Source organism: Talpa occidentalis, unplaced genomic scaffold, assembly GCF_014898055.3.
Source record: "Talpa occidentalis isolate TD23 unplaced genomic scaffold, MPIMG_talOcc4v2.1 talOcc4.5, whole genome shotgun sequence".
NCBI lineage: Eukaryota > Metazoa > Chordata > Mammalia > Eulipotyphla > Talpidae > Talpa > Talpa occidentalis.
Genome location: NW_023604861.1, coordinates 66,000,806 through 66,013,052, shown reverse-complemented (window position 1 = coordinate 66,013,052; position 12,247 = coordinate 66,000,806). Strand labels below are relative to the sequence as shown.

Here is a 12,247-nt window from a genome sequence, read left to right as displayed (position 1 = left end):
AAGGTATATTATCAAGAGGTAACCATTAATGTGAACTCCTGACTTGAGAAGACAGCCCCTTCCTTGTGCTCCACAACAGGTGCCAAACAGCAAGGCAAGTATAGTGGTCTCCCATCAATCTGCAGGTAAATCTCCAGTGTGAAGAACATAAACAGAACCAGGGTTACTTAGTGAATGGATGGTTCCAGATCTGAGATAAGTTAAGGGAAAGGAAAAAAAAAAAATAGGTAGTCCAAAATAGCCAATTATTAGAGAAAGCCAAGATATTTTCAAAAGCTCAAGGGCAATGACAATACTAAAGGTCACAGAAACTGACATGCTACTACTGGTCAGGTTAGGACTGCCTGAATGTCAGAAATATTTTATAATTAGATTAACAAATTTGTGAAAGGCTATGTATCAATCATAGTGAATGTAAATGCCAGGACAGAAATGTTATACTTACCATCAACTCTCCAGTGATTACAACAGTATCTCATCAATAAATTTGTTGAATACCCAAAAGAAAAGAATTAGTATTTCTGAGAACAACTATAATATAAAGGAAAACTAAATACACCATCTCTTTAATCTTTTAATGATTTAATAAGTAGAAGAGTATCAATAAATACAAGCTTGTTTTCCATTATGTATTTTTTCAAAATACACATTTGCATAGTAAAGCAAAAGAAGGTAAATATAGGAAACTATGAAAAAGCTACAATGTCAGAAAAAGAAGGTATTTTACCAAAAAACAGAAAGAAATAATAAATAATCACTGTCAAACAGAACAACCTAGTCAGAAAAGGGTGCAATACTTAACACTGACAGAGTAGAAAATGAGTTTAAGAATGAGATCCAAAGTTAAGAACTAGCCTCATGTCCTGAAGAGGAAGCTAACTAACCAACTGAGCCTCTCATCTCAGCACTGTGCAGAACTTTCAGTGACAACGGATGTGATAGAGGGTCAGTCACACGTGACTACTGAGCACATGAAAGGTGGCTATTCTGACTGAGAAACTGAATTTTTAGTTTTATTTAATTTCAATTAACTTAAATTTAAATACCCATATGCAGCTAATGGCTAGTAGACTGGAAGAACAGGATTAAAGAATAAGAGAATGCATTATTTGAGGAAAAGCACCAGATTGCAAGAAAGTAAAATCTAGTGTTATTCACATAAAGTAGAACTACAACAAGAAAGCTTGTCTGCCTCTGGTTAGAATCACACTGGAAGAAGTAATTAGGTCCAGAGTGGTGAGAAAGAGAGAGAGGAAGTTTTGGTGGTTTGTTTTTTTTTTTCTTCCTTTGGAGGTACCATAAGATTTTCCTAACAGTGACGTATCAGATTCAGAAACAAGAAAAATGAAATGATAAGCACACTTTTTCAGTTTTTTTAGAATAGTCTATAAGTTTTAATTTAGTGAAAAGTTTTCTATCAGTTGAATTTGAGTATGTTCTAAATACTACTTAAAGTATTGAAGTATTAAAAAAGAGCCATGCTAGATTTGTAACTATAATTCAGATTATTTAAAAGATATTCAATTAAGTTTAATATCAATTTTTAATCTTTATCAGGCAAAGAACAAAAAATACCCCATTAAATTCTACTAAAGTTGTGTGTTGGCATGATATTTATGGAGGATAATCTGTCATTATCTACCAATGCACATACCCTTAAACCAAGAAATTTCCTTTCTAAGAATTTATATATGACTATGCAAACCCCATGGGGGCAAGGATGACTGTGTGGTATTCACTACCCTGTTACTGAGTTATTGAATGAATAAGTAGAATGATCGTGAGAAGTGATGTATACACAAGGCTATTCAGAACAGCACTTGCTATACACAAAAAAGAACAGAAATAAATGCTTGGTTAAATAAATTATGGCATATCCATATAAAGCAATTCTCTTCAATAATAATATACTCTATGTTAAGGTATAGAATGATTAAAGTCTACTATCATTAACTTTTATTTTAAATTAGGACTTAAATATGTATTTGCTGAGAAATTATCTATATAGACACAAGAAACTGGTAACACAGGTTGCCCCTGGAGAGAGGAATTAGGTACTAGTGGTAAAGACAAGAGGGAGAGGTTACAGAGTATATCTTTTTTTTCTTTTTTTTAACATCTTGAATGAAATTTATTACCTTTTGAAATAAAAATTTTAATAGAACGTTAAAATTTAACATATGAATTTTTTTATTTATATAGATTTCACATCATTGTTCATTTTTAAACAATGTTTGCTTTCCCCACCCCTCCTCAGGTGTAGTCCCCATAGAATTTTCTTCACCAATTCACCTGTGCTCCATCACTACAGTCCCCTGTACTCCTCTCTCCCTCACTTCGATCCCTCTCCCTCACTCCCCGCTGCAGGATGTCTCCAGTTTAAAATAAAATTAAACATATTAGATTTAATATGCAAACACGAATCAAAACCTAATGGCTTTTGTGCATGGTGTGAGGTAGTGATTAAGCTTCATTCTTTTGCATGTAGCGACCCAGTTTTCCCAGCACCATTTATTGAACAAACTTTCTTTGCTCCATTGCATATTCTTTGCTCCTTTGTCAAAGATTAGTTGACCATAAATCTGTAGGTTTATTTCTGGATTTTCTATTTGATTCCATTGGTCTGTGTGTCTGTTCTTGTTCCAATACCTAATGCAGTAAAAGCCAACTCAAAATGGATTAAAGAACTATACATAAGACCTGAAACCATAAAATACATAGAAGAAAATATAGGCGAAACACAACATGAGATGCACATCAAAGACATCTTTACAGACACATCACCCAAAGCAGTTATAGTGAAGGCAAAGATAAACAGCTGGGACTACATCAAATTAAAGAGCACAGCTAAAGAGACAATAACCAAAACAAAAAGAAACCCCACCGACTGGGAGAACATTTTTGCACCCAACACTAATGATAAAGGACTGATCAGAAAAATCAACAAAGAGCTGATGAAACGCAACAAAAACAAAGAAAATAATCCAGTCAAAAAATGGGCAGAAGAGCTAAAAAGAAACTTCTCAGAAGAAACAATGAAAATGGCCAACAGGCATAAGAAAAAGGTTCAACATCATTTGTAATCAGGGAAATGCAAATCAAAACTACAATGAGATACCTACCATCTTACACCAGTGAGAATGGCACATATTAAAAAAACTAGCAACAACAAATGTTGGTGAGGATGTGGAGAAAAAGGAACTCTCCTGCACTGCTGGTGGGAGTGCAAACTGGTCCAACCACTATGGAAAGCCGTGTGGAGATTTCTTGACCTACTAAACATAGAGCTTCCATATGATCCAGCAATTCCACTCCTAGGTATTTACCAAAATGACACAGACACATTAATTCCAAAGGGCACCTGCACGCCTATGTTTATAGCAGCACTGTTTACAATAGCTAAGCTATGGAAACAACCCAAATGCCCAAAAATAGATGACTGCATCAAGAAGATGTGGTACAGGGCCTCCCAGGTGGTGCAGCGGTTGAGCGCTGGGTTGCGAAGCTGCCCGCGGCCTCCGTGGTACCAGTTCGATCCCCGGCTGCTTCCCGGCCATGGGAGGAGGGTCCCACATGGCGCGCAGACCTTCCTGCCGCCCACTACTCCCCTCAGCAGTGTACTTCGGTCCTTCTGCCTGCTCTGCTCCCCGCTCTGGCTCTGGTGAATTCTCTCACCCTCCCGCACTTCTGACTGTACCCAGTGCATGTATAAACAAAAAAACAAACAAACAAATAAATAAAAATAAATAAATAAAACATGCCTCTAAAAAAAAAAAAAAAAAGATGTGGTACATATACACAATGGAATATTACTCAGCAATCAAAAAAGATAAATACATGCAGTTTGCAGCAACATGGATGGAGCTAGAAGGGATCATGCTCAGCAAAATAAGTCAGAAAGAAAAAGAAAAATACTGGATGGTCTCACTCATAGCAGGAATTTAGAAAACCTAAATAAGAGACCAGGAAAAAGACTAATCAATACAAAGTAAAAATCAAAATCAACAAGCAACTATAAACCAGAGACACACTGGGGGTGGGGGAGGGAGGGGCGGGGAAAGGAAGGACTAGAGTCAAAATAAGGGGGGGGGGGTGCAATTGTATGGGGAATATAACCAAAATGAAAATGCATACATTGTGCAAAAATGAAAAATGATGTAAGAATTATACAAAATAAAATATTTAAATAAAAAAAAGAAATTATAAGAAAAAAAAACAAAAACCTAATGGCACATATCTCTCTCCACAAAAAATTATTTAAAATATGGAAGACTAATTTGCATTTTAAGCTATAAGCAATGGATAGTTATTTTTAAATCTTTCATTTAGTAAACTGAAGTTTTAATTTTGATGAAGTACAATATACCTATTTTCTCTTATATTTATGTCTTTGTGTCTTCTCTTGGAAATCTCTGCACATACCTCTCTTGCAAATATATATGCCTACTTTTTTCCTACACATTTATAGTTACAGTTAGAAAAGTATTAGTACTTTTTTTAACTACTACAGTCCTCTAAACATTTTCATTTTTAATTTTGAAATGAATAGGACTGAAAATTTGGTCTATTAGTTTTTGAGTTTTAGAATTAAACACCTAGGGCCTCCCCGGTGGCGCAGCGGTGGAGCGCTGGGTTGCGAAGCTGCCCACGGCCTCTGCGGCGCCGGTTCAATCCCCGGCTGCTCCCCGGCCACCGGAGGAGGATCCCGCATGGCGCGCAGACCTCTCCTGCCGCCTGCTGCTCCCCTCAGCAGTGTACTTCGGTCCTTCTGCCTGCTCTGCTCCCCGCTCTGGCTCTGGTGAATTCTCTCACCCTCCTGTGCTTCTGACTGTGCCCAGTGCATGTATAAACAAAACAAACAAACAAGCAAATGAATAAAGAAAAACATGCCTCTATTAAAAAAAAATAATAATAAAATAAAAAATTAAAAAAAATAATAAAAATAGAATTAAACACCTAGTAATGATACAGGCTAGAGAAATTATTATAAATAAACAGAATTAACAGATTTGTATGTAAGAGGTCAAATAAATTAACAGAATTATTAGTGGTAAATTTCCAACTTCCTGCCTTGTTAACTCATCCATTATCAGCCTTCTTTTCTTTTTTTTGGAAGTCTTTAGTAAAAGCAGAACTGAAATATTTCACTCTAAAAATCAACCTATAGGGCTTTCCCGGTGGCACAGCGGGTTGAGCACCGCATTGTGAAGCTGTCCACAGCCTCTGCAGCGTGGGTTTGATTCCCAGCCAGCCAGGGAGAAACCCCCATGGCAGGGCACACCTCTCCTGTCTCGCCCACTGCTCCCCTCAGCAGTGTCTTCTGTCTGTCTGCCTGTTCTGCTCTCTGCTGTCTCTGGTGAATTCTCTCACCGTTACGCACCTCCAACCTGTACCCCATATTCTTGTATAAATAAATAAAAAAATCTAAAAAAATTTTTTAAATAAAAAAAAATCAACCTACAAAGGACACTGAAACAGTAATAAAAAGTCTCTAAAACAACAAAATCCCAGGACCAGATGGCTTCATTAGTAAATTCTACCAAACCTTCAAAAACAAAGTAATAAATGTCCTTCTCAGTCTCTTCCCCAAAACTGAGGAAGAAAACATTTGCAAACACATTTTATGAAGCCAAATTATGCAATACCAAAAACAAACAAGGACAGTAGAAAAAAAAACAAAACAAAACTACAGACCAATATTCCTCATATTGTAAAAATCCTCAAAATCTTAGCAAATGGAATTCAACAATGCTTTAGCAGGATCATACATCATTACTAAGTGGGATATATTACAGAGTTAGCAAAAAAAGAAACTAGACTACTCTTACTCCATACCCACAAAAGATAAGAGAAAAATCCTATAATCATACGAATAGGTGCAGCAAAGGCAGTTAAAAAGATTCTGCATTCATTTATCATGAAAATTCATTTATGATGAAATTCCAGCTAACATCCTACTCAATGGTAAAAAAACCGAAAACATTTACTGTAAGAGAAAATACAGACAAGCATGTCACTCTCAACATAGTATTGGAAGTCCTAGGTAATGCAATTAGGCAAGAGAAAGCAATTAAAGGAATCGAAATTGCGGAAAAAATAAAACTCACTATTTGCAGATAAGAGCATACAAAGAAAACTCTAAAACAATAAATCAGTAAAGCAGCAGGTTATAAAATCAAAAGACAAAAGTCTACTGCCTTCCTGTATACAAATAAGTAGAAGAATAAGAAAACAATTCCATTCTATAGCATCAAAAAGTATTAAATGCCTAAGAATAAACCTAACAAAGGAGGTGAAAGATACATTCAATGAAAACAGTCTTAAAATAAACAGAAAACACAAGAAAATGGAAAGGTTTCCTGCACATGGATAGGAAAAATTAACATTGCTAAACTGGCAACCTTACCAAAGCTACAAATAGACTGAATGCAATCCCTATCAAAGTTTCATGGACTTCTTCAAAGAAAGCAAACATTACTGAAATTTATATGGAATCACCAAAGACTCTGAGTAGGCAAAGCAATCTTGACAACAACAGAAGGGGAATGGGGATATAATATCCCCATACTTCAAATGCTATGACAAAGCTAATAGTAATCACAATAGTATGTATAGGAATAAAAACAGACAGAACAGACCACTGGAATAGACTTGAGAGCCCTGAAATAAACTCACACTTATACGGTCAATTAACCTGCTACAAAGGATCCAAGAGTATACAACGGAGAAAGGAAAGGCTCTTCAACAAATGGTGTTGAGAAAACTAGACAGTCAAATGCAAAAGTGAAAAAAAAAAGAAGAAAAGAAAAAGGACTACTCTCTCACACCCTACACAAAAATTAACTCAAAATAGGTTAAAGATTTGGATGAAAGACCAGAAACCATAAAATACACAAAAAAAGTAGGCAAAATAACTCCATGACATTGGCTTCAGGGATGCCTTTGGAGATGCCAACGGGAGCACCATAGACAAGGAAAACAAAAGCAAAAATAAGCAAATGCAACTACATCCAACTAAAAAAGCTTCTATACAACAAAAGAAAGTATATCAAAATGAAAAGATAACCTAATAAAGTGTGAAAAAACATAAGCACATCGTAAGTGCAACAAGAAACTAATTGCTAAAAATTGACAAAGCAACCCAATCAAAAAATGGGCAGAAGAGCTAAACAGGCACTTTTCCAAAGGAGACAGATTGCCAACAGGCAAATAAAAATGTTCATCATCACTTATCAGGAAAATGCAAATTAAAAGCACAATGAGACACCACCTCACTTCCATATCAAAAAGACCACCAGAAATAACAAATGTTGCCAAAAATATGGAGAAAAAGGAACCCTCTGTTGGTGGGAATGTAGACTGGAACAGCCCCTATGGAAAACAATATGGAGGTCCCTCAAAATACTAAAAATAGATCTGCGATATGATCCCGCTATTACATTTCTTTGGTATTTATCCAAAAAATGCAAAAACACAAATTCCAAAAGGTATGGGGGGCCTCCTTGGTGGTGCAGAGGCAAAAGTCTCAGTGCTAGCTAGCTACTGCCAGCCAATGCAGCCTGAGTTCAATCCCCAGCCAGGGAGCTAACCCAAACACAGTGTAGCAGAACACTCCTGTCTCGCCTGCTGCTCCCCTCAGCAGTGTATTTCAGTAGATCCACCTGCTCTGCTACCCTCTCTGTCTCTGGTGAATCCTCCCCCCACCACCACCTCCCACACCTCTGGCCTACACCCCAGCTCTTGCATGCATAAATAAATAAATCTTTAAAAAAAAAAAAAGGCTTGTGTACTCTTATGTTCACTGCTGCACTAGTCACAGTAGCCAAGTTATGGAAACAACTTAAGTGCCCAACAACAGATGAGTGGATAAAGATGGGGTGTGTATACCTATACTCACACACACACACACACACACACACACACGAACATACATACAAGCTAGAATACTGCTCAGCAGTAAAAAAGAAAAACTCCTCTCACATGACAAAACAGATGAACTGGAAGGAACTGTGCTAAGAGAAATAAGTCAGCAGGAGACAAGTACTAGATGACTTCACTCTTATGTAGAATATTATGCCAAAAAAACAAAGGAACAGGGCCTTCCCGGTGGCGCAGCGGTTGAGTGCTGGGTTGCGAAGCTGCCCGCAGACTCTGCAGCGCCAGTTCAATCCCCAGCTGCTCCCCGGCCACCGGAGGAGGATCCCACATGGCGCGCAGAACCCTTCTGCCGCCCGCTGCTCCCCTCAGCAGTGTACTTCGGTCCTTCTGCCTGCTCTGCTCCCCGCTCTGGCTCTGGTGAATTCTCTCACCCTCCCGCGCTTCTGACTGTACCCAGTGCTTGTAGAAATAAATAAATAAATAAATAGACGAATAAATAAATAAATCTTTAAAAAAAAAAAAAAAAAAAAAAAACACAAAGGAACAGACAAAACAAACCTTAGAAATGACTGCAGCATTGAGGCCATTTGAGGGGGGAAAAGAACAAAAGAGGGGAGGGGTACCCAACTGTGAAAGATTATAGGTGTTTTGAGTGTGGGTGTAGTGTGGTAACATACACCTGAAGTGCTGTGAACCTATTCCCTTAAATCATTCCCTAAAACCAGTTACCTCAATTTAAAAAAAGACCAAAAAATTATATATTTATCAGACTATAAAAGATGTTCCTGAGCCAATGCCTCAGAATATTATTTGTTGAATCAATGAATGCTTAGTAGACATACCCAATTTCTCTTTACCACATCAAACTCTGAGTCTTAATAAGATTATCGTTTTTACTAATATAGTATAATGTAAAAAAAAACTGGCATACCTGTATTTCTTCACGTTCCTTTTTATCTGGAAAAGCTCTTACAACTGTACTATACTTTTCAAAGACTCTGCGTTCCTTTTGCAACTTCCTCATTTCCTCCTTTTTAAACTCTTCTATTCGAGTCAATTCTTTTGCTTTTTGTTGTTCAAAGTCTGCAATTTCTTTCCTAAAATGATCAAATCATGTTATCATCTAAGAAAATCATCTCAGTAATTTTGTAGTAATAATTTAGCAATCTACACACAGTAGATCATCAGTAACAGCCTAGGTTTGAGGACTTGCTATTATCAATGTATTCATTCAATTTATAGGACAGAAATAACAGTCAATTAAACTCAACTACATCCAAAAGCATACACTGAGTACAAACTATAAAATCAAGCGCTGCTCCCCTCAGAATTGTATTTCAGTCAGTCTGACTATTCTGTTCCCTGCTCTGTCTCTGGAGAAACAATGGTGAAAAAATCTTTATTCCAATGAAGCTTATTAAGTTCTAATGGGAGAGACAGACAATAATGAACAAGATAAATAAGTAAAATACGTGGAACATTACAATTTTTACGTAGAAAAATAAAGCAATGAATGAAGTTATGAAACATTAGGGTAGGAAACCGAAATCTGCATCTTGCAGAGTTAATATCTGAAGTAAACCCTGAAGGAAATGAAAGAATAAGCCATGAGGATTTATGGACAAAATAATCCTGGCAGAGGAACACCAAATGTAAAAGTGCTGAAGTAGGAACAGGCTTAATGTGCTCAAAGAATAATCAGGAGGCCAATATGCTAAAACTGAGTGAGCAAGAAACAGAATAGCAAATGACATTTAAAAAACAAAAATCAAAACAACAACAAAACAGAGACTAGTGTATTATAGACCCCTGAGAGGACTCTGGTATTAGCTTAGAAGAATGTTATCAGAAGAACTGTCATACCAGGTTCATTCTGGATGCTTTGTTAAAAGCATACAGTGACATCAGCAAGATGGTGAAATAGGGGTACTCGGCTCCTACTCTCCCATACAAACAATAGCCAACCAGGCACAAAAGAAAGTGCCCCTAAAAAAAGTTCTTGAATTCATAAACGCAGTTGCCCAACACGGATGAAGTCTACAATTGAGGACTGCCACTTTGAGAAGGCACTTTCACACCCGAGTGGGAGGTATACCAGAGTCCTGGCTGCAAACCAAAACAGCCCAGTCCCCCTACGGACTCAGTCCCAGACTCATCCACCAAAGGACACTGGCTCCTGGTTACAAGTCCAACAAGCCCACAGACCTCAGTCCTGATTACAGATCATGAAAAAGCCTGTGATCTGGTTCCTGCTCTGCTGTTCTTCCATGGTACTAGAGACAGTCCTGCCCACCCAAGGACCTGGCAGGAGGACACTTCAGAAGGGGCCAGGAGCCATAACCATCTGCAACCCTAGTAAAAGGCCCATTGTCAGCATGACTCTAGTCATGGACCCAGAAGCAGGCCCATGAACTAGTTCCAGCTCTTCTTAATGATGGTCCCAAAGACAGTTCTACTTTTCGAAAAAATAAAATTTAAAATAGCAAGTCAGAAATGAAAAAGGAGATATTACAGAAGATGTCTCAGAAAAAGGATCACAAGGAACTATTACAAACAATTGTATCCCTCCAAAAATGGGATAAACTAGAAAAGAAAAATTCCTAGAAACATACAATCTATAATAGGATCTACCCAAACAACACAAAAACACTAATTCAAAGGGAAAATTGCACTCCCATGTTCACTGCAGCACTATTTACAATAGCCAAGTTGTGGAAACAGTTGGGCCTCCCTGGTGACGCAAGGGGTTAAGCACAGCACTGTAAAGCTATCCACAGTCTCTGAAGCACAAGTTTGATCCCCAGCCAGGGAGCTGCCCACATGGCGCAGCAGACCTCTCCTGACTCACCCACTGCTCCCCTCAGCAGTGTATTTCAGTCAGTCTGCCTATTCTGTTCCCTGCTCTGTCTCTGGTGAATCCTCTTGCCGCCACTACCCACCCCCCCAACCTCCCACCGCCCCACCGCCCCCCAACCCCACACCTCTGGCCTGTATCCCAGTTCTTGTATGCATAAATAAATAAATCTTTTTTTAAAATTTCTTTTTTTTAAAGATTATTTATACAAGAACTGGGGTGCAGTCAGAGGCATGGGAGGGTGAGAGAATTCACCAGAGACAGAGCAGGGAGCAGAACAGGTAGACAAACAGAAGACACTGCTGAGGGGAGCAGTGGGCGAGACAGGAGAGGTCTGCCATGCCATGTAGGTTTCTCCCTGGCCAGCCGGGAATCGAACCCACACTGCAGAGACTGCAGACAGCTTCACAGCATGGCGCTCAACCCACTGCACCACCGGGGAGGCCCAATAAATAAATCTTTTAAAAAAAAAGATGTGGTATATATACACAATCAAAAAAGATAAACTCATGCCACTTGCAGCAACATGGATGGAGCTGGAAGAGATTATATAGTAAGCAAAATACTTCAAAAGAAGAAAGACAAATACCAGATGGTGTCAGTTAGAAGTGACACAAAAGAAATTTAAAAACTAACCCTTGAAAGCTGACTACAGAATTGAGGGGGGCGGGGGGAGGCGAGCGGGAAAGAATAAAGTGGGGAGGGAGCACAATGGACTATGGTGGTGGGCCACTGGTGTTCTAGTAGTGGGTGCACTGTGGTAATAACACTAGATGTGAGGCCCTACCAAAACTAGAATAAAAAATAGGAAGCAACAAGCAATTATAAACCAGAGACACACTAGGGGGGGGGGGTGCGGGGAGGGTGGAGCCGGATCAAAACAAGGGGGGTGGGAATTGTATGGGGACTATAACCAAGATGAAAATATATACATTGTGCAAAAAATGAAAAATCATGTAAATATATATAAAATAGAAAAAAAAAATAGGAGGCCTGAATATCCAATAACAAATAAGAAGACTGAATCATTAATCAGATATTTCCCAAAAAGAAAAGTCACGGAGACCAAATGGCTTTACAGACAAATTCTAACAAACATACAAAGAATACCAATTCTTAATAGAAAAAAAAAGAAATACTTCCAAATTAATTTTAGAAGGTGAGTATTACTCCGATATAAAAGCCAGACAAAGACATCTGAAAAAACGACACGTAATATCCTGATGAACACTGATGTAAAAATCCTCAACAAACTACTAGCTAACCAAACTCGATGATCATGTACTATGAACAAAAGGATCCACCCCTGGGATGCAAGGCTGGTTCAAAACATAAATAAACTGGTAAGCCACTGTAGAAAACAATAGAGCAATTGTTAAAAAAAAATTAAATATAGAATTTCCATACCTGGGTATATATCAAAAGAATTAAAAGCAGAGACTTGAACACCAATGTTAAAGCAGCATTATACACGATAAAATTTTTAAAAAAAAAGGAAAAGAAAAAAAGGGCCTC

The 12,247-nt window shown here is 38.0% G+C and overlaps 1 protein-coding gene across 3 annotated transcripts in view; it reads right to left on the bottom strand.

Moving 5' to 3' along the window:
• The window catches only part of CENPJ (centromere protein J), an 87,079-nt gene that overhangs the window by 53,597 nt on the left and 21,235 nt on the right, over positions 1–12,247 (bottom strand). For all 3 annotated transcript variants that reach the window (XM_054701338.1, XM_054701337.1, XM_037527381.2), the window contains one exon: positions 8,810–8,975. In XM_054701338.1, the coding sequence (XP_054557313.1) occupies positions 8,810–8,975 (166 nt within the window). The remainder of the gene's footprint in view (positions 1–8,809; positions 8,976–12,247) is intronic.